Source organism: Triticum urartu, chromosome 3A, assembly GCF_056163025.1.
Source record: "Triticum urartu cultivar PI428250 chromosome 3A, HENAU_Tu73, whole genome shotgun sequence".
In the NCBI taxonomy this organism is placed as follows: domain Eukaryota; kingdom Viridiplantae; phylum Streptophyta; class Magnoliopsida; order Poales; family Poaceae; genus Triticum; species Triticum urartu.
In genome coordinates, this window is record NC_141875.1 from 647,689,033 (window position 1) to 647,712,012 (window position 22,980).

The 22,980-nt window shown below is 44.8% G+C and overlaps 1 protein-coding gene and 2 long non-coding RNA genes across 3 annotated transcripts; 1 reads left to right on the forward strand and 2 right to left on the reverse strand.

The window, feature by feature from the left end:
* Window positions 1-2,980: 2,980 nt before the first annotated feature.
* On the reverse strand, window positions 2,981-21,511 carry LOC147981062 (uncharacterized). Its single transcript, XR_015598814.1, has 4 exons — window positions 21,397-21,511; window positions 21,140-21,226; window positions 20,903-21,034; window positions 2,981-4,687 (listed from the first exon to the last, which is right to left on the reverse strand). It is a non-coding gene; the product is annotated as an uncharacterized LOC147981062 (long non-coding RNA).
* Window positions 11,371-14,204, forward strand: LOC147981063 (uncharacterized). The gene is made up of 3 exons (XM_087513783.1): window positions 11,371-12,192; window positions 12,272-13,092; window positions 13,176-14,204. The coding sequence occupies exons 2-3, from the start codon at window positions 12,763-12,765 to the stop codon at window positions 14,058-14,060; spliced, it is 1,215 nt and encodes a 404-aa protein (XP_087369909.1). The 5' UTR covers window positions 11,371-12,192; window positions 12,272-12,762; the 3' UTR covers window positions 14,061-14,204.
* Window positions 17,761-18,803, reverse strand: LOC147981064 (uncharacterized). The gene is made up of 2 exons (XR_015598813.1): window positions 18,416-18,803; window positions 17,761-18,237 (listed from the first exon to the last, which is right to left on the reverse strand). It is a non-coding gene; the product is annotated as an uncharacterized LOC147981064 (long non-coding RNA).
* Window positions 21,512-22,980: the final 1,469 nt, after the last annotated feature.

A 22,980-nucleotide genomic window follows, 5' to 3' on the forward strand; every position in this document is an offset into this window, starting at 1 on the left:
GAAACTCAAATAGAGGGTACTCGTGTTGAAAATTTATCTAGCACTTTATATTTTGATAGAAGTTTTGCCGTTAGCAGTAATGGAAGGAGCGGAGGCCTTGGAATATTTTGGAATGATGCAATAAACGTTGATATTGTTGGCTACTCTGAGTGTCATATAGATGTCCAGGTTGATGGTTTAATGGAATCACGAGTGAGGTTTACCTTTGTATATGGAGAAGCCCAGGTATCTGAGAAATATAAGACCTGGAACATGCTTAAAGGAATAGTGGGGACGAGTAATGGCCCTTGGGCAGTTATCGGCGATTTTAACGAAGTCCTTCAAGCACATGAGCACGATGGCGTGAACAATCGCAGCCAGGCGCAAATGGATGCCTTTCGAGATGCGCTAGATATCTGTGGGCTATCGGATATTGGCTATAAGGGCTTAAACTGGACCTTTGAGAAGAAGGTCGTTGGAGGCACTTACACGAGGGTCCGACTGGATAGATGTGTCGCAAATGCAGAATTCATACTGACCTATCCTGATGCAGTTCTCGAGCACAAAACAGCCGCCACAAGCGATCAAGTTCCATTACTTCTCAAGTTCAGTGATGTACGTGCATGTAAAAGGGGCCCAAAGCAATTTAAATATGAGCTTGCATGGGAGCGGGACCCAGCGCTGGAAGGGTTCGTGCAGGCAAGATGGAACAACTCGCAGGGGGACACAGTCTCGCATGTAGCAGATAAATTAAAAAGCTTGGGGGATGACTTATCCCAGTGGGACCGGGAGCATTTTGGGAATGTGAGAAGGGAGATCAGCCAATTGAAAAGCCAGCTACAGGTATGGCGCCAGATCCCAGGTCGGATGGGACCTTCCCATGCAGAAATAAAAGCTACAGATCGCCTGATGGAATTGTATCATCGTGAAGAAATTCTCTGGAGACAGCGCGCTCGCATCGAGTGGCTTAAGCACGGGGACAAAAATACGTATTTTTTCCATCTTCGTGCTAGTCGACGACGCAGGAAAAATCAAATAAAATCCCTGTTGAAGGAGAATGGCCAAACCACGGAAGTCAGAGAGGAGATGGAGATGATGGCTACAACGTTCTATAAAAACCTGTACACTTCTGAAGGCGTGCATGACATGAATAGGGTCTTGGACACGGTTCCGTGCAAGGTGACGCCGGCGATGAACGAGCTTTTGAATTCACCTTATAGTCAGGATGAGGTAAAGGTGGCTTTGTTCCAAATGTTTCCCACCAAAGCACCGGGTCCGGACAAGTTCCCTGCACATTTTTTCCAACGCCAGTGGGAGGTATGCAAGGATGACATCACCAGAGTGGTACTGCAAATAGTGGAAGGGACTGAGTCAGCCGCATGCATCAATGAAACCATGCTGGTTCTAATTCCGAAGGTAAAAATCCTACCCTACTTTCACAATTCCGACCCATCAGCTTGTGCAATGTACTTTATAAAATAGCCTCAAAAGTGATTGCCAACCGTTTGAAGCAAGTACTCCCAGATATCATCTCCAAGGAACAATCCGCCTTTGTTCCGGGTAGGCTCATCTCTGACAATATTATTACAGCTTACGAGTGTTTGCACTTTATGAAAAGAAACAAGGCAAAGAAACACCAATCTTGTGCACTGAAACTTGATATGATGAAGGCATATGACAGGGTGGAGTGGGAGTACCTTCAAGGTATTATGTTGAAACTTGGCTTCTCGGAACGATGGGTTGGTATTGTGATGGGCTTGGTAAGTTCAGTCAAATTCTCGGTCTTATTTAATGGACGCAAACTTGAGGAATTCACACCCTCCAGAGGGATCCGACAGGGGGACCCGATATCACCTTACTTGTTCTTGTTGGCAGCAGAGGGCCTTTCGTGCCTGTTAAAATCAAAAAGTGAGTCATCACACATGAGTGGTCTACAGGTGGCACCCAGTGCGCCACAGGTGAACCATCTCTTACTTGCAGATGACAGCCTGCTGTTCTTTAAGGCAAATAGTATGGGTGCTAACGAGGTGAGCCAGGTGTTGGACGATTATTGTCAATCTTCAGGTCAGAGAATCAATTATGGCAAGTCATCCATCTTTTTTAGTAAAGGTGTCCCTGAGAACATTCGCAATGATATTAAAGGCATCCTGAATATCCTGAATGAAACTCTCAACAATAAGTATTTGGGCATGCCATCTGATATTGGGAGCTCGAAAAATGGAGCCTTTAAGTATCTTAAAGATCGCCTTTGGAGCAAGATACAAGGTTGGATAGCCAGCACTATGTCCACTGCGGGAAAGGAAGTCCGTGTCAAAGCGGTTGCCCAGGCGGTTCCGGTCTACTCTATGTCTTGCTTCAGACTACCGAGGGGGCTCTGCGAACACCTAAACATGCTGATTAGGAAATTTTGGTGGGGAAGTAAACAGGGGCAACGCAAACCACATTGGGTTTCATGGAAATCTATGACACAACCAAAGAGTATGGGAGGACTTGGATTCAAGGACTTTGAGCTTTTTAATTTGGCCATGCTTGCCCGACAAGCTTGGCGCCTTCTCCAGAATCCCAACACTTTGAGTGCTCGACTTTTGAAAAGCATTTACTTTCCCAACGCAGATATCCTCAATGCCAACCTGGGAAATCACCCTAGTCAAATATGGAGAGCCATTATAGATGGGCGTGACACTTTGCAGCAAGGCATTATAAAAGAATAGGCAATGGCCTCACAACTCATATATGGCATGAGAATTGGCTACCGAGAACCGAGATGATGTGCCCGTATGGCTGTCTGACACCAAACATGCCAACTGTTGTGGCTGAGCTGCTGAATCCTATGAGTGCCACATGGAACGTGGAGCGCGTGCGGGAAACTTTCTTGCCCCTAGATGTTCCGGTCATCTTGGGTATCCCATTGTGTACGCGCAATGTTGATGATTTCTGCAGCTGGAACTACGAGAGGAATGGAGTTTTCTCGGTTAAATCTGCATATAATATGCTTGTCTCGACGAGGAACAGAAGAGAAGCTTGGTTGTATGGGACGGCAAGCTCGTCAGGCAGTAGAGCTGAGGGAGCATGGAAATCCTTATGGCGAACGCGGGTTCCTGGCAAAATCCGCATGTTCCTATGGAGGCTAGCCAAGCAGTCCCTGCCGACCGAGGATGTACGCTGTCACCGCCATATGACGAACGACAGCTCGTGTGGGCTTTGCGGAGGTGCAGATTCATGGCGCCACTCCTTGCTTGAATGTACCTCCTCACGATGCACTTGGGCATTGGTTGATGAGGATATGGCGATGAACCTTGTTGCGAACGCTGAACCTTCGGCCAAAAACTGGCTGTTCACACAACTAGAAGCTCTGCCGCATGAGATGTTCGTCAAACTGGCAGTAACCTTATGAGCGATTTGGACATCGCGACGGAAGGCTATTCATGAAGGAATTTTTCAGAGCCCACATGCCATCTTCTCGTTCATTAACAGATTCTTGGAAGAGCTAGCTTTGCTAGGGGAGAGCCGGCATGTCCAACATGTAGCGGCTCAGCCACCTCCAGCAAGAAGTGCAGCGAGACGACCACGAGCCCCACCTCCTCAATATATAAAGTTCAACGTTGATGCTGGAATCAGGAGGGGTAGAAGAGGATCGGCAGCCGCGGTGTGCCGTGATAATGAAGGAAATTATCTAGGTAGTTCAGCTATTGTGATTTCTGGAGTGGACGATCCGGCGACAATGGAGATGATTGCATGCCGTGAGGCACTATGTCTAGCTGAAGATCTCCAAGTTAATCAATTTGTTGTTGCCAGCGACTCCAAGCAAGTGGTCCAGGACATCAACCAGGGTACTTTGTGCAATTCTGCAGCTATTACCAACGAAGTCAGGGCTAGAGCTCTATCTTTTTCGTGTAAATTTATTTTTGAAGGTCGTGCCAACAACTATGAGGCACATAGATTAGCTAGGTTTTCCCTTAATCTGGCCTCGGGTCGTCATGTATGGCTGGGCCAGCCCCATGACACAACTTGTATCCCACCCTCTGTGGACTTTGATGAATAAATTTTGGCCAAACCCTCAAAAAAAAAGTAATCCCTTCCTGTACGATCGAAAAAAAGGCAGGTCTTAACCTTGTCTGACTCTGCATCAAAATAACACCAAAAAGGTATACATTGGAACTGGAAAGTGGACACGCTTATAAAAAAGAATCCAATCCAAATCCTACTAAGAGAGCTACAAGAGTCCGAAGCCTACTTGAGATAAGGTACAGTTGGTACTACAAATACACCCATATGTCCACGTTGATTCTCACACAATCCCGTTCTTTGGTTCAATTAACCAGAGCCAGTTTCACACGTGCCTTGTGAACTACCTTCAGTTCAAATAAGCTGTTTGGCAAGTCAGGTTTACATCAGGTACTTTTCTTATCTATTTCCATGTATGACAAATTTTCATCCCGTTTACATTAAATAGAGCCAAAGGCCCATCCTTGGCAGTAGTATGTTAATTTGACAGAACATATAACTTAGGCCAATGACTTATGATGAAGATAGCAGAAACGATTACTATCAGGAAGTCTGTTTCTTCTATGAGAAAGGAAAAGTAAACTGACACAAATATATATTGAACTTCTAGCAGATATAGCCATACCAAATTCTCCTCGTTTTCAGTCTGGGTTGTTTGCTCTGTCTGTGCGCGCTGCTCAACTCACCTATATGCCCCTACACGCTGATCAGAACATGTGCAACAGATCATTGGTCAATGATACTGAAAATAACAATTCAGACTTGCAGGACATTCTATTTCTGCTATGAAAAAGGGAGGGCAAACAATATCAATACAGTCTCTACAGCCTCAAAGATTTCCCCACAAGAAATATATAATTCCTTTGTTTGCATTTCACTTGGTAATGTCAAAGTTGTTTGAAGAATATAAATAAATAACAATTTCTTATAATTGAAAACTCTCATGCAGGCAGGCATTTTTGACAATCTTCGGTAATGGATGCTAAGGAACAAAGAAGAAAAAGAGACAGAGAGCGTTATGCACAGATGACCGATGAAAAGAGGCAGGAGCAACTCAAAAAACGCCGTGAAGCCTATCAAAAACAGAAAGAAAAAATAGCAGAGCACAATGCACAGATGACCGATGAAAAAAAAACAGGAAAAATCTCAAAAAGCGTCGTGAAGCCTATCAACAAAAGAAAGAAAAAATATGCGCCCAACAAAGGCAGATATATGCAAATATGCAGCCAGCACAAAAGAAAGCTAGAATAGAAAATATAAATGAGTTGAAGCACAACACAGCAAGCAAAGACTCAATTGCGATGGAGAACCCTGCATATATCGCAACCGAACAGGAAGCTAATACTTCTATCTTTCCTATAAAACACAAAAAACACGTGAAGCCAGGAGAAAGACAAGCATTGCTACACCGTCGTAACGAAGAATTCACGACAAGACGGTCGAAAACTGCTTCTGAAGACGCTTCCATGACGGAAACCGGCTGTTAGAGTTATAATATAAGTCATGAACCCTTTTGTATTTATCCCGATGTATAAGGGGTTTCTTGCATATGTTCCACACCTGTACATGTATATATATATCGGCCTATGGCCTCATGGGAATACAAGTTGCTTATTCCTAACATGGTATTAGAGCTTAGGTTTTTTTTAGCACGCGCAACTCGTGCTTGATCCTCTTCCCGCGCCGCTGTGTTCTTCTCGCCAGCCGCCGCGTTTTCTCTCCCTCCTCAGATCGAGCCGGCGGCCTCCTTCGTGCGGACTACCGATCGAGCGCCGCAGGGCTTCTCCGTCCGTCCCACACCAGCCGCTGCTTGTCTTGGGAAGGACGTGCGTGGGTGACGCCCGCCTCCAGCCGGCCGCTACCAGCCGCTGCTTGTCTTGGGAAGGACGTGCGTGGGTGACGCCCGCCTCCAGCCGGCCGCTCACAGGGCTCCCTCAGCCGGCTTCCGCTGCTTCAGTCGCCAGCGCCTCCCGCTGCTGGCCCGTCCCGATCCGATCTTCCGCTCGGCGCTGCTCCCATCCCCAGCCAGCGCCTGATCCCGATCTGGTCGCTCTCGTCGGATCCAAAAAAAAAATGTCTGCTGCATCGGGCTATGTTGCTGTCCCTCGCTGTCCGGTGATCTTTGATGGTACTAACTACACCGAGTTTACTGGCTTCATGCGCATTCACATGCGTGGCATCCGTCTTTGGGGTGTTCTTTCTGGCGAGGTCTGATGTCCGCCACGTCCAGTTCCTCCGGTGGCCCCTACTCCGCCAACTCCATCGGTTCTTCCTACGGATGCTAATCAGGCCGCCAAGGATGCGGCTAAGGTTGCTGATGAGGCTGCTGATCGTGCTTATGATGAGAGGGTTTTGGCTTATGAGGAGGCTCTTCAGACGTATCATGGTGCTCTGTCTGTTTACACCCAGTGGCTTGATGATGATGCTCGTGCTGCAGCTGTTCTCACTGCTAGTGTTCTGCCTCAGTTTGCTTCTGAATTTCTGGGTCTTTCTACTGTCTTTGAGATGTGGACCCGTCTTCGTGAGCGCTATCAGCCCTCTGGTGATGCCTTATACCTCTCTGTGATCCGTCAGGAGCATGCTCTTCAGCAGGGTGACTCTACTGTTGATGACTTCTATGCGCAGAGTTCTGCTATCTGGCGCCAGCTTGATTCTCTCCGTAGTGCTGGGTGTCGTACCTGCCCCTGTTGCCAGGCTGTCCAGGCCAATTTGGAGTTTCATCGCGTCTGAGTTCCTGCCTCGGCTCCGTAAGGAGTTTGAGCCCCGGCGTGCTCAGTTGTTTGCTCGTGGCCGTATTTCTCTCATGGAGGCGCTTTCTGAGATTCGTGCTGAGGAGACTCACTTACGTGGTGCTGGTTTGCTGGAGGTTCCCTCTGTGCTTGCTACTCGTGCTCCTACGCCACCTGCTCCATCGCCTACTTCTCGCTCGAGTGCTCCGCCGCTCTTGCCCACTCCTTCTGGAGGCTCAGGTCGCCCCCGTCCACATTGCACCTATTGCAACAATGATGGTCATCTTGAGTCTCAGTGCTACACGAAGAAGAAACACCTGCGCAAGGCTCGATCATCATCTTCAGGGACTTCGTCATCTACCTCGACAGCTTCCGCCATTGCTTTGACTGAGCAGGATATTCTGAGACTTAAGCGTCTGCTCGCGGCTTCAGGTTCTTCCTCGACGGGTACTGCTGGTTCTGTGACTGATGCTTCCCGCACTGAGCAATCACCCCCTACACAGTCAGGTACATCCCCATGGGTTCTGGACTCTGGAGCTTCTTTTCATATGTCTTCTCATTCTTCCACTTTGTCCTCTCTTCGATCACTGGATTCTCCTATTCATGTCCTCACTGCTGATGGTACTCCCCTTTCTGTTGCTAGTAGAGGCAATCTTACTACTCCTTCTTATTCTGTTCCTGATGTTGCTCATGTTCCTCGACTTACCATGAATTTGTTTTCTGCTGGTCAACTTACGGATTCTGGTTGTCGTGTCATCCTTGACGTTGACTCTTGTTCTGTCCAGGACCGTCACACGCACACTCTGGTTGGGGCTGGCCCTCGCCGCCGTGATTCTCAGGGTCTTTGGGAGTTGGACTGGCTTCATGTTCCTTCTGCTGCCACCACCATCGCCAGTTCTCCCGCTTCTGTTGCCTCCGTCACTGGTTCCTTCCAGCAGTGGAATCATCGACTTGGTCATCTGTGTGGTTCTCGGTTGTCTTGTTTAGTTAGTCGAGGCCTTCTGGGGTCTGTCTCAGGAGATGTCTCTTTAGAGTGTCAGGGTTGTCGTCTTGGCAAGCAGATTCAGTTACCATATTCACATAGTGAGTCAGTGTCTAAGCGTCCTTTCGATTTAGTCCATTCTGATGTATGGGGTCCGGCCCCTTTCGCTTCGAAAGATGGTCATAAATACTATATTATTTTCATAGATGATTTCTCTCGTTACACATGGCTTTATTTCATGACTTCTCGTTCTGAGGTGTTGTCTATTTATAAGCGTTTTGCTGCCATGGTTCATACTCAGTTCTCTTCACCCATTCGTGTTTTTCGTGCTGACTCCGCTGGCGAGTATATCTCTAAGATGTTGCGTGGTGTTCTTGCTGAGCATGGGACTCTCTCTCAATTCTCTTGTCTTGGTGCTCATGCTCAGAATGGTGTGGCTGAGCGAAAGCATCGACATCTTCTTGAGACGGCTCGTTCATTGATGATTGCTGCCTCTCTCCCGCCTCATTTTTGGGCTGAGGCCGTCTCCACATCCACCTATCTTATCAATATACAGCCTTCCGCTGCTCTACAGGGTGGTGTTCCTTTCGAGCGACTTTTTGATCGTTCTCCCGATTATTCGATGCTTCGCTCGTTTGGCTGTGTTTGCTATGTTCTTCTTGCCCCTCGCGAACGCACCAAACTGACCGCTCAGTCTGTTGAGTGTGTCTTCTTAGGCTACAGTGATGAGCATAAGGGCTATCGTTGTTGGGATCCTATTGGTCGTCGGATGCGTATCTCTCGAGATGTGACTTTTGAAGAGTCTCGTCCCTTCTACCACGCCCATCTTCCTCGACTTTTTCAGTGCAGGATATCTCTTTCCTCACTTTTCCTGACTCCCCTATCACCCCCGCCGAGACTGTATCTCTCCGTTCCACTTCCTCTCCTTCTCCACATCTAGTTGATTTGCAGCCACCATCCTCCCCGGTCTCCTCGCCTAGCATGTCACCGGGTTCTCCACCTTCATCTCCGGTGACTTCCTCCCCGGTCTCCTCTCCCAGCCTGTCACCGGATTCTACACCTTCATCTCCGGTGACTTCTTCGTCGCCACACCCTGATTCTACCTTGCCGATTCCTCCTTCTATTATTCCATCTTTTCCTCAGCATTACACTCGTCGTCCACGACCAGTCGATGCCTCTGTGGATGGGTCGTCATCTTCCTCTCAGCCTACTTATGGCTTGCGTTCTCGTCCTCGTCCGCCCGTTGATCGCTTTGGATTTCCCACCGCTGGTGCTCCTGTTCTTGAGCCGACTTCTTACCGTCAGGCTGTTGTTCATCCTGAATGGCAGTTTGCGATGGCAGAGGAGATTGCTGCTCTTGAACGCACTGGTACCTGGGATCTTGTTTCTCTTCCTCCCGGAGTCCGTCCGATCACTTGTAAGTGGGTCTACAAGGTTAAGACTCGCTCCGATGGTTCTCTTGAGCGTCACAAAGCTCGTCTTGTGGCTCGTGGTTTTCAGCAGGAGCATGGTCGTGATTATGACGAGACTTTTGCTCCTGTGGCTCATATGACCACTGTTCGTACACTTCTTGCCGTTGCCTCTGCACGCCACTGGTCTATATCTCAGCTTGATGTTAAGAATGCCTTTCTTAATGGTGAGCTGCGTGAGGATGTGTACATGCAGCCACCACCTGGGTATTCTGTTCCTGATGGCATGGTATGTCGTCTTCGTCGCTCTCTCTATGGCCTTAAGCAAGCCCCCCGCGCCTGGTTTGAGCGCTTTGCCTCTGTGATCACTGCTGCTGGTTTTTTAGCAAGTGCTCATGATCCAGCATTGTTTATTCACCTTTCTCCTCGTGGTCGGACTCTTCTTCTTCTTTATGTTGATGACATGATCATCACGGGGGATGACCCCGAGTATATTGCCTTTGTAAAGGCCCGTCTTAGTGAGCAGTTTCTTATGTCTGATCTTGGACCTCTTCGCTACTTTCTTGGGATTGAAGTCTCTTCTACCTCTGATGGCTTTTTTATATCCCAGGAAAAGTATATCCAGGATCCTCTTGTTCGTGCTGCTCTTACTGACGAGCGCGTTGTTGAGACTCCTATGGAGCTCAATGTTCACCTCCGTGCTACTGATGGTGATCCTCTCCCTGACCCGACGCGTTATCGTCATCTTGTTGGCAGTCTTGTCTATCTAGCTGTCACTCGTCCGGACATCTCTTATCCGGTTCATATTCTGAGTCAGTTTGTCTCTGCCCCCACCTCGGTTCACTATAGTCATCTCCTTCGTGTTCTTCGATATGTTCGAGGCACGATCTCTCACCGTCTATTCTTTCCTTGCTCCAGTTCTTTACAGCTCCAGGCCTATTCGGATGCTACGTGGGCTAGTGATCCTTCCGATCGCCGTTCACTTTCTGCTTACTGTGTTTTTCTTGGTGGTTCTCTCATTGCCTGGAAGACGAAGAAACAGCTTGCAGTTTCCCGTTTGAGTGCCGAGGCTGAGTTGCGAGCAATGGCTCTTTTGACGGCAGAGGTGACTTGGTTACGGTGGTTACTTCAGGATTCTGGTGTTTCTGTCACTACACCGACTCTGCTTTTATCTGACAGTACAGGTGCTATCAGCATTGCACGCGATCCTGTGAAGCATGAGCTCACCAAGCATATTGGTGTTGATGCTTTCTATGTGCGCGCTGCTGTGCAGGATCAGGTTATTGCTCTTCAGTATGTGCCTTCCGAGTTACAGTTGGCGGATTTCCTAACGAAGGCTCAGACTAGAGCACAACATGGCTTTTATCTCTCCAAACTCAGTGTTGTTCATCCACCATGAGTTTGAGGGGGGGTGTTAAGAGTTATAATATAAGTCATGAACCCCTTCGTATTTATCCCGATGTATAAGGGGTTTCCTGCATATGTTCCACACCTGTACATGTGTATATATATCGGCCTATGGCCTCATGGGAATACAAGTTGCTTATTCCTAACACCGGCAACGATGCACAGAACCTCTACAGCAACCAGAAGTCGTGATTTACGGTAATACCCTAAATTTTATACAATAGGCTGTCATTCAAAATAGATATACACATGTCTGTACAACTAATCATCATTTCTGGACAGACATACCCTCATCAATGTTTCCAAGCATCAAAGAAGCAGATGCCCCAACACAGACATCTACTGTAGCTTCGTGGGAAGACATTCCCTCTTCAATGTTGCCAACAATTAAAGTAAATGCATGAATACAGTCATTATATAATGATGATCACGGTAAGATTACCAATATCATATATACTATTATGCAATACAAAAAATTATATGTATGTATGTGTATAACAATAAAAAATTACTACACAGGTAATGATGACGTAATATGTGAGAGAGATGCAAGCATCAAAGTGGTAGATGCACCAACACAATCAATTTACAATGAGGATCACGGTGATGATAAAGTCATATTTGTAGAAGACACAAACGAGTACGTATACATGTTTTCGGGGCAAGGTATGCTCAATACAATTTAAATATATTTGCATCATTATATTAACCCTATGCTAATTTTTTGATGCTACAAATCAAAACAGAATGGGAAAGAGAAGTGGAAATCGAAATCACAGAAGATGATGAATTTCACAACTCCGACCCGTATGATTTCGTCTATAGCAACATACCGAAGAACACACATGTGCTCAAAATGGTACCAAATTGCAGCTTCTGCCATGCAACAAAATTCAAGTATGAAACTAGAGAAAATGGCTTCTATACCACTGAGACAAGCATCAATTGCTCATTTGCCATCGAACAAAACTCCAGTGCTCATATACCAAACACAAACGAATTCTAGTGCTTATTTGCCATCGCCATTAGTCCATCGTTAGAATCTCTACGTTTTCCTGTCAGTCAATCTGAGAATTCCAATTTTACCCTCGTCTTATCTCTTCTCTTAGAATAGGAAAAAAACAGAAAAATCAACGCACACCACACCACCCGACCAGTTCACGCACGCAGTTCACGCACGCAAACAGCAGCGGCCATGGCGGAACCGCCGCCGCCGCCGCTCCCCTAGCGCATGCCCCTCCTCCCCCTCCCATTCCCTCAGGCTAACTACTCCTCGAAGGATCCGCCGCTCCCCCAGCCTTTGCCGATGTCGAAGGTTCCGCCGCTCCCCGAGCCCCAGCCTATGGAGGCACCGCCGACAGCGCCGCTCCCCCAGCCCCGGCCTCCGCCGCCTCCCGTCGTGGCCCTGCTTCCCTCCCTCCCGACCTCCGCGGCTTCAACTGCCTTAGCCCAACTAGCAGCGCCGACCTCTCCCCACGACCATGTCGCGCAGAACCCTAGAATCAGGGATTCCAGCGATGTGGAGAGCGGGTCAGGGATGTCCACAGTCGAGGCCCTCCAAGAGATCATTCCGTACGTGGGCACACTCGCTGCAGCTCCTCTGCCCCAAGTTTCCAAGCTCCATGAGGAGGACGGCGTGGCTGACGAATGCGGCTCCACCTCTCTCTCATATTTGTGCTAGGTAATTTTTCAGTCTGTCTATTTTTGCTAAAGTTTTAGATAGGAGCATACAAATATTGACATGGTTTCATCATCCACAGGATGATCCAATCATGTACTTACACGGTAGAGGTGAAGATTTGTGGCGGTAGAACCGAAATCTGTGGGGATTCTACATTTACTTGGGATATTGTTGAGGGTAGTAGCTCAAGCTTGAAGGATCTAGTGGCTTCCATTGCTGGAACTTTTCCACTATTTTCAGTGGAGAATATAATTCTTGAGTACGTTGACTCTATTAGTGGCAACAATATTTGTGTGTCAAATGATGAAGAATGCCTGAAAATGTAGTCTTTTCATCAAAATAGAAGCGGTAATCTGATCATCAAACAATCTGACCCAAGTGATAGTGTTGATGTGCATTTTACTCCATTGAATCAAACACCATCTATAGCACTGCCTAGTCAAGCAAGTAATGTAAATGATGAAGCTAAAGTATGCCTTATGGATACATATCTTGCAAATCCACATGAAGAATATGAACATGTCGGTGTAGAGGACCAATACTCAATTGATAGTGCTGGTTCAGATAGTGATGATGAGCTCGGAGAAAAAAAAAGATATACCAAATAGTGAGCATGCAGAGGATAGCAGCGATGACGAGGAGTGGGTTACAGAAGATGCTAGACCAGATGTTATTCCAGAAATAGTGTATGATAAAGAAAACCCACCAATGCATGTTGGTACAAAGTATCCTAATATTGAAGAGTTTAGGTTGGCAATTGCTACGTATGCCATAAAGAAAGAGTTTGATTTTCAAGTTGACAAAAGTGAGCCTACACGATTCAGGGCTCATTGTCGCGAGTCTAAAGATTGCACATGGAGAATTCATGTTGGGAGGTTGGATGATGGAGAAACTATGGAGGTATATATTTTAGTTAGTTGCATACTCTAGCTGTTATTAAATGGAGTTGACTCTATTTTCTTACCCATTACAATTTACTGCAGGTCAAGGTTCATTTGGAGAAGCACACATGTGCTAGTACAAAGAAAAAAAAGGAGCAGCATAATGCTTCAAAGGCATGGGTGTGTGAGAAAGTCATGGACTGGATAAAAGAAGATCCTAGTGTTCGCCAAAAGGAGTTACAAAGGAGGCTACATGACAAGTACAAGATCGAGATCAATTATACAAAAGTATTCAGGGGCAAAGGGCTAGCAATGGCTAAGTTGTTTGGTGATTGGGATGAGTCTTTTGACAAGCTGTATGCCTGGAAAGCGGAGGTTGAGAAGAGGTCTCCTGGAAGCATAGTTGCAATTGACCACATGGAGTATGATCAGAAAAAGTATTTTATACGGATGTTTGTTGGATTGAAGCCTCTCTGCGATGGACTCTTGGCTGGATGCAGACCTTACTTGGCGATAGACAACACTCATTTGACAGGCAAGTATAGAGGCCAGTTAGCTACTGCTTGTGCTATTGATGGGCACAATTGGCTATACCCTGTAGCATATGGAGTTATTGATGCGGAAACTACTGAAAGTTGGGTGTGGTTTATGGAGAAGCTTCGTGAGGCTATTGGCTCTCCCCCTGGCCTAGCCATATGTTCAGATGCAGGTAAAGGGATTGACACTGCAATTGAAAAGGTGTTTGAGTATGCAGAACATAGGGAATGCATGAGACACTTGGTTGTGAACTTCAAAAAAAAGTTTCATGGCAAAGTTTTTGATGATCATTTGTGGCCAGCTGCTTATTCATGGACTCCTCGCGCTTTTGACTATCACATGGCAGCCATAGAGCAGAAAAGGGCTGCTGCGATTACATACTTAAAGAAGTACCACAGCAGGCTATGGTCAAGGAGCAAATATTCATGTTCCTCAAAGTGGATTATGTGACAAATAATTTGGCCGAGTGTTTCAACAACTGGATCCACAAGCACAAAGGTTTAATGTTGTTTCAGCTCATGGACAAGATCAGGAGGAAGATTACCGTTAAGCATGAGAAGAGGAGAAGGGTTGCTAGGAAATTGCAAGGTCGACGTATACTTCCAAGTGTCATGAATGAGCTGAATGAAAAAAGTAGGGGGCTAGACATTGAGTATGAGAGAATAGATGACATGATTGCAGAGGTTGCCGAGTGTGCTGCACTGGGTGGCAAGCGCCACATTACTGATCTATCAAATAGGACATGCACATGCCGGGCATTTCAAGTCTCTGGGAAGCCTTGCAAACATGCAATCAACTTTATTACTGAAATTAGGGGAGTCACCATAGCAGATTTTGTTGATGACTATTACAGCGTTGCCAAGTTCACTGCAGCTTATGCCCATGTTCTTCCTGGCCTGACCGACATGTCTCAATGGCCAAGTGTGAACAAAGATTTCATTTTGAATCCCCCAATCCTTAGGAGGGCCCCTGGGAGGCCAAAAGTACAGAGGCATAAAAGTGGTGCCGAGAATAGCAAAGGCAAGGGAAATAAAGGCCAGCACCAATGCCCAATTTGCAAGGCCTATGGACATAGATGGCAAAGCTGTAAAGATGCTGCTCCGGAAGCACTAGCTGCCTATGCTGAAGTAGCAAAGCAAAAAAAGGTAGTGCTTGCTTCAATATTACTGTTTTCATCATACTCTTGTCCTAATGATGCTAATATGTGAAACTAATGCAGGGACAAAGGAAAGAAAAAACCCATTACAAAGGCTGTTCTTCCATGTTCAATTGAAACTGAAACTGCACTGTCTCTACTTCTATGTCCGAGTGATGCAATTGAAGACAATGTCGCCAAGTCGAAATCATCAAAGACTACCTCTAAATCTACAAGGTATGAAAGCTACACAATCTTCAATGAAATGTTTCTTTGACAATGTGTAAGTTAGCAACGTATATTCTGCGAGGATCATCATAGTATGTAATCTGATGTTTTAATGTAGATCAAAGGCCATATCTGTTGCGCCTGACAGCCCTGCAATGGGCACTCGAAGCACGAGGAGTGTTGTACCTGACAGCCCTGCAATGAGCACTCGAAGCAAGAAGCTGAAACTGTGATATTCAGCAAAATTTCACATATTATTTACATATCGCAACTCTTCATGTCTAATTTATCTATAGACTTTGCTTATGTGAACAACCTACTCTCGGTTGTGGTCTTTTGGTAGGGATGGAAACTTGAGTTTACTTATGCATGACTGAATTTGGTGTTTGCTGAATGGTTTCTAAATGATGTGAACTTTGATGAGTAATATTCTGTAGCTGAAGTATATATATGCTGATACTGTTATCTGTGCACTGTTGTTTTGCTGAAATGCTGAAATTACAGGCAAAATGCTGTCAGTTTTTTCCTAGATATGTTCTCCCATTGTTGCTTATTTGCCACTGAGGGCAAACAAGTCATTTTGGCCTCTGAAAACAGTGAGCTAACGTTGTTCTAACAGCCAGTGGCATATGAGCACTAGAATTCGTTTGTTACTGGTATATGAGCACTGGAGCTTTGTTCGATGGCAAATGAGCAGTTGATGCTTGTCTCGGTGGTATAGAAGCCATTTTCTCATGAAACTAAGGGGCTATGCTGCAGAAAAGGAAAGATAAGGCTAGCCAATCTAGATACACCACCTGAGCTCAGGAGACTTTGGACAAGCAACGACTCTGATGCAAGACATTTTCGAAACAATATAAGATTTTTCAATGGACACTTCTCGTTTACTACTTTATACTACAACCTTGATAAAGAAACAACCGACATACGAACAGCTGGTATATACACGTTTCGAGCACATGGTCAAATCTACCATAATATACACTAATTCAGTAACAGTCACTCAGATCCAAAGCATCTGGAGCTATACTTCTATGATGATGATCCAAGCTTGGAGCATCAGTACCGCCGTTGCCGCGAGGAAATGTATGAGCAAGACAAGCAGGTGATTCGAATAATAACCGACATTCTACGTGATAACCCATACTCTCAACAGTTCAGGAGTTTGGGACAAGCCCAGAACCTTGAGGACTACAGACTCATATTGAACCTTGACCAAAGATTGGACCAGAGAACTTACAATGCACCAATCAATTCAGAGGTAGCTGCAGTGTGGATTGAACGAAATGAAAGAAGAGATACTTATGACAAGAATGTAATACTACATGGGAACAACAACAAAATAGAGCACATTCGATCATATTATGGGTGTTATGATCCATTGTCGTACCCTCTATTCTTTCCAAGAGTTGAACTGGGTTGGCATAGGAAAATCCCAAAGAAGGATACACGAGAGGAAGCTATTGATGCTGATGATGTCCATGATGATGATGAACCAGGTAAATTTTCAGACATTGTTCTATCCAAAATTCAATTTACATATATCAAACATTCCTACATATGCAACTAACTTTCCATGTTCCAATATTTGCACAGATTCAGTCAATGGCCTATGGGTAACGATGAAAGAATACTATTGCTATAAATTGCATACACGACCAAACATATTCAACCCAATATTGCATGGCGGATGACTTTTCCAGCAGTTTGCTGTAGATACATACATCAAGATTGAAAGCTCTAGACTAGATTACATCTGGCATCATCAAAAGGAAATAAGGGCAGATCTATACCAAGGCCTTCTAGACAGCATTCAAGCTGGAGAAGAAAAGGGAAACGCAGTCGGAAAACAGAGAGTACTTGCATCATCATTTATTGGAGGACCACGCGATAAACTTCGCCGGTATCTAGATGCTATGGCTTTGGTTAGAAAATATGGAAAGCCAGACATATTCCTCACAATGACCTGCAACCCCAATTGGGACGAGATCACACGTGAACTACAATCCGGGCAAACACCACAAGATCGCCCAGATATTGTAGTTCGTGTTTTTAGGGCGAAGCAAGAAGAAATGAAGAAGCAACTATTTCAGAAGGCCATTCTCGGAAAGGTTAAGGCATATACATATGTTGTAGAGTTCCAAAAGAGGGGGTTGCCACATGCTCACTTTTTGCTGATCATGACCAGAAAATATAAGTACACATGTCCAGAACAGTATGACAAAATCATCTCCGCTGAGCTCCCTAACAAGCACAAGTACCAAAGCTCTACAAAATGGTAATCAAACATATGATGCATGGCCCTTGTGGTGCATTGAATAAATTATGTCCATGCACAAAGAATCATCCGTCATGCAAGAACAATTATCCAAGGCCATTTACCCAAACTACGATTCAAGGCAAGGACTCCTACCCTATATATAGGAGACGCAATGATGGTCGGACTGAAACGGTCCGATATTGCAAACTGGATAACAGGTGGGTGGTTCCTTATAACCCCTATCTATTAAGGATGTTCAACTGCCACATAAATGTTGAGATATGCTCAAGCATTAAAGCCGTTAAGTACCTGTTCAAGTACATCTACAAGGGTCATGATCGAGCATCTGTATCTGTAATTGACAAAGCAAACGACGCCGAAATCGACGAGATCCAACAATACCGAGACGCACGCTGGGTGACGCCACCAGAAGCACTGTGGAGAATATATGGCTTCGAACTAAGAAAAATGCACCCGCCAGTCTTGCAACTACAGCTGCATCTCCCAAATATGCACATGGTTTCATATCATGGCAAAGAGAAAATAAAGAATGTTATCAACCGTGAAGGCACAGAAATATCAATGTTGACAGCGTACTTTCATGCAAATAGCTTACATGAGAAAGCACGAGGCATACTGTACAGAGACTTTCCGGAATATTATACTTGGCAAACACACGGGAAGTTTTGGCAAGAGAGAAAACGGGCCGCTCTGTTCCAGGTTGGCAGAATCATCTCAGCACACCCAGCTGAAGGAGAACGATACTGTCTTCGAGTTCTCCTAAACCATGTGACAGGCGCCACTAGCTAGGAAGACCTAAGAACAGTCGAAGGACAACTAATGCCAACCTTCCGTGAAGCTGCAGAAAAACGGGGGCTCATTGAGGCAGACAACACATTGGATGACTGCATGACAGAAGCGCAGTTGTTTCAAATGCCATCATCGCTACGAAGGCTATTGGCGACAATCCTGGTGTTTTGCGAGCCCAGCGATGTCCGTAGCCTCTGGAACAAACACCTCGAGTCAATGTCAGAAGACTACATCAGAAACTGCAAATGCAAGCACACGGTCGAACAGATGGTGCTTAGAAATATCAGAGACATGTTGCACTCAATGGGAAAGACATAAAATCATTTCCTCTTCTAGAGATCGAGAAACAACATGAGATGACAGACGACGTACCTAGGGAGATCATCGAGGAGACCTCGATCGAGGTGAACCTAGAGGACGCATCTTTACATAGAAACCTAAACAACGAGCAAAGAAAGGCCTATGATGAAATCCTACATGCAATTGACTGCCAAAGAGGAGGCATATTCTTTGTCGATGGACCAGGAGGCACAGGAAAAACTTTTCTTTACAGGGCACTCCTGGCCACAATACGCGGACAAGGCAAGATTGTTGTGGCGACGGCCACTTCCGGTGTTGCTGCTTCCATAATGCCTGGAGGGAGGACCGCACACTCAAGGTTCAAGATTCCACTAAAAATAGACGATGGAGCTATTTGTGGATTCACAAAACAAAGTGGGACAACCAAGCTACTTCAAGCAGCATCATTAATAATCTGGGACGAAGCATCTATGACTAAGAGACAGACAGTGGAGGCGCTAGACAAAATCATGCGAGACATAATGGACAGACCAGATCTTCCATTTGGTGGTAAAACAGTCGTATTTGGAGGAGACTTTAGGCAAGTGCTCCCCGTTGTTCGAAAGGGAACAAGAGCCCAGATAGTAGATGCATCACTACGCAGGTCCGAGCTTTGGAATTCCATCCGTCAATTGAAGCTTGTGCACAACATGAGGGCTCAAAACGACAAGTGGTTCGCAGAATACCTACTACGCATTGGAAACGGAACCGAGGAGACAAATGATGATACTGAAATACTTCTACCTGCAAGTATATGCGTGCCAAATAAGACGGATGATAATGGCCTGGATAGACTCATCGACAGTATCTACGAAACGGACAATGCTTCCCTAAAAGATCCAAAAGACATCACGTCAAGAGCAATTTTATCCACAAGGAACGACTCCGTAGACAAAATAAACCTAAAAATGATTGATCGCTTCAAAGGAGAGGAGATGGTGTACCACAGCTTCGACTCTGTAGAAGACGACCCACATAACTACTATCCACCAGAATTCCTAAACACCCTCACCCCAAATGGACTGCCTCCACATATGCTAAAGCTGAAAATAAATTGTCCAATCATACTACTAAGGAACATCGACCCCGCTAATGGACTCTACAATGGCACAAGATTGGTCGTACGTGGATTCCAGAAAAATGCAATTGATGCAGAGATTGTAGTAGGTCAGCACTCTAGAATGCGAGTTTTCTTGCCACGGATACCATTATGCCCATCTGATGACGACATGTTTCCATTCAATTTCAAGAGGAAACAATTTCCAGTGAGGCTAAGTTTTGCAATGACAATAAACAAATCACAAGGTCAGACAATACCAAATGTCGGCGTCTACCTGCCTGAACTGGTTTTCTCGCATGGTCAACTATATGTCGCTCTTTCTAGAGCGACCGTGACATCAAACATAAAAGTATTAACAGGAACACATGATGAGAACAAGGGGACGGATAAGAAGATCAGTGCAGGAGACACAGACACAAAGGAGAACAAGAAGAAGGAGAAGAAGACAGGAAATAATAAGAAGATCGGTACAAAACGCACAAACACAAAGGAGGACAAAAAGAAGAATAATTAAACAATCGGTACAAACGGGTCATACACAAAAAATATTGTCTACACAGAAGTCCTCACCAAATAGGTAATGCAACCTCTGAAATCTTTTTCAAAATTTGTAGGTTAATTTACTAACAACTTACGCATTTAAGTTTTACATTGCATTGCTAATTTTCTAACCTTAAATTCATTATTTTAATTCTACAGAACCATTGATTCTACATAACAATCCAAAAGTCAACTTCGGAGTTGGAATTCAAAACTACTTCAGCATCTTCAAGGAGCATATCTTCATGTCTTCAACCAATCACTCATTCATAGTTTTTTCTTTATGATGTGTCCAATTACTACATGGATTAAATTTTGACCACATTGATGGTCTCCATTATGATTGTGCAAACTATGTGTGCAAATTCAGAATCTCTGAGAGTGTATACTTGAATTTGCAATTTGCAGTCCTTCTTTCATACTATATTGTGGCTCTGGATTGTTGTATCAACCAGACTGATATGAACCTACTATGTGAAGACGAGGCTGATGCTTTTGGTTTGCTACTAGCATTGGTTTAAAATTTGTTCAAACACTACACGGTGTTATTCATACCTAGAGCATGCAAAGAAGTTAGTGTGCTTCAGACAGGCAGACGGGCCAGCAGAAACAAAACATTTAAAAGATAACAAAACAGATCACATATATTCAAGAGAAACTTACTCCAAGATTAGACAAAAGGAGAACATGATCAGATCAGATTCTAATTTTTAAGTGATTCTAAAACGACCCTAATGCTAACCTAGACTACTGATAGTTATTACACGTATAGTTCAACTGTGAAGCAGCAACACTACCAAAGAAACAAAACTAAAAAATATACAGACATTAAAGCATTGAGAAGAAGAAATTTCATTGTTTTCAATATAGTAAGGAGGCTGCTCACGAATAGTGAAAAGAGAATGGTGGTGTTCTAATACCTGGACTGTTGCTACTGTCACAGTGTCAAGCAAAGCATTGGAGGCATAGCTGTTTGACTTTAGCCTTGTTAGCTTTGCTTCAAAGTATACCAAAGTCTTTGCACAAATCACAATTACAGTTGAATCCAAAACCTAAGTAAGCAAAGTGTGAACAATTAGAATAACCTAACTACTAAGTACCATAACAATGATGAGAAATTATGACAATAAATTCTGAAAAGATCCTGATGAACAAACCTCCCATTTCGTGAGTGTATCAAGGGGATAAATCCTTAGGGTCCTGCGTGTACTGGGATCAACCATAGGGATTCCATCCAGACAAATCTGCAGTATGAAAAGCTGACACCTATATAAATTATCAAATTGGTATAGAAAGCACTTGCGCTTTACATTCTAGGAAGCACTAATTTTGCATCCACATAAACAATTAATCCTGGACCAGCCTACCCATACATACAAGATAAGCACAAACAATTAGCGAGGAATCGAGATACCTTGCCGCCGCCGTACCCTGCGCGCCGTACAGCTCCGCCCGGACGACGGCAATAGTCAATAGAGTAGATCAAGGGAATACCGACGGGGTTAGCCCAAATATAAGATCATGGTGGGGAGAGGAAGCGGCGGGCAGAGCCATAGGGGGGGTAGAATGTGCTGGGCGATGTCGTGGCGGGAGAGGACGAAGCATCCGACTGCGTGTCGGGGAGAGGAGGCAGTGGGGAGAGCTTCCGCCAGCCGGCGCCTCGCGCCGACGGCGGACACGAAGGGAAGCGCCGGCCTAACGAGTACAGTGAAAGGAAGCGAGCGGCGTCGTGGTGGTATCGCCGCTGTGCGACAGCAGGAGGACGGTGAGCTGAGGCAGAGGGGAGTGAGTCCGCCGCGTGCAGGAGGCTCTCGAGCAGATCGGGGAGACAGAGCGAGGCTAGACTGAGCAGAAGAGTGCCGGCGCTGGGAACAGAGCAATGGAAGAGGCTTTTTTTAGGGATAGCAATGGAAGAGGCTGGCGTTGAGGGACTACGTATGGCTTAAAGAAAGATGGGCCGGGGCTGCCTCTTCAGTGCGTTTCTCTTTTTTATTTTTTTCACTATTTTATGGTTACTCACACAAAAACAATTTTAGTTTCAGCATATAGAATTTTTTCTGACTGGGATTTAACAGAGGTTCAAACATTTCGAAGTTTTACAAACTTTCATGAGAACTGAGTTGGAATTATTACATATTAATATCTCATCATCACAAGTCATAATTAAATCTTATTATTCTCATCTGTTTATTGAGAAATATTCATAACTTTTTCTGAGAGTGCGTGTGTTACGTGTACCAAGTCCTTTATGTTTTGTCCAAGCCAAAACAGTGCAAAAAAGTTACAATTAAAATTGTCAGTCGTAGTAAAATAAATGTATTTAAAAATATTTCAAATTTCAAATAATATTTACGAAAATAAAAAAGTAGTGTTATTCTGAACTTTAAAAAAAATTGAAAGACCATTCCATGCACCACTACATTTCATCGGATGAAAGTGCGGACCTGAAATACATCCTGACAAACGATGTTAGGGAGGCTTTTATTGAAAACTCATACTCAAGGATACATGTTTACCGACTCTCGTCAAAATTGAATATAAGAAGTGTTGCGGAACGACACAAGGAATGAGTTCTACTAATTTTATCGCCCGTTGCAACGCACGGACATTTGTACTAGTTAAATAAATGTTATTTGATGTTTGCGTTGAGCATAAATATGATTGGATCATGTTTATTGCGATACGGTTATTCATTTAAATCAGAGAATAATTGTTGTTCTGTTTACATGAATAAAACCTTCTATGGTCTTACATCCAATGTAAATGGTTTACTGAATCTCAATCACATTGATACACATAATATTGATGCCAAAAGATGCAAAGTTAATAATGATAGTGCTACTTATTTGTGGCACTGCCATTTAGGTCATATTGGTATAAAGCGCATGAAGAAACTCCATACTGATGGGTTTTTGGAATCACTTGATGCCTGCGAACCATGCCTCATGGGTAAGATGACTAAGACTCCGTTCTCTGAAACAATGGAGCGAGCAACTGA

What these genes read in the sequence shown, in the direction of transcription:
- LOC147981063 (XM_087513783.1), top strand. Translation starts at nt 12,763, where the DNA reads ATGATGAGCTCGGAGAAAAAAAAAGATATACCAAATAGTGAGCATGCA. An exon ending in ATGATGGAGAAACTATGGAG is followed by an intron (nt 13,093 to 13,175) that starts GTATATATTTTA and finishes AATTTACTGCAG; the next exon opens with GTCAAGGTTCATTTGGAGAA.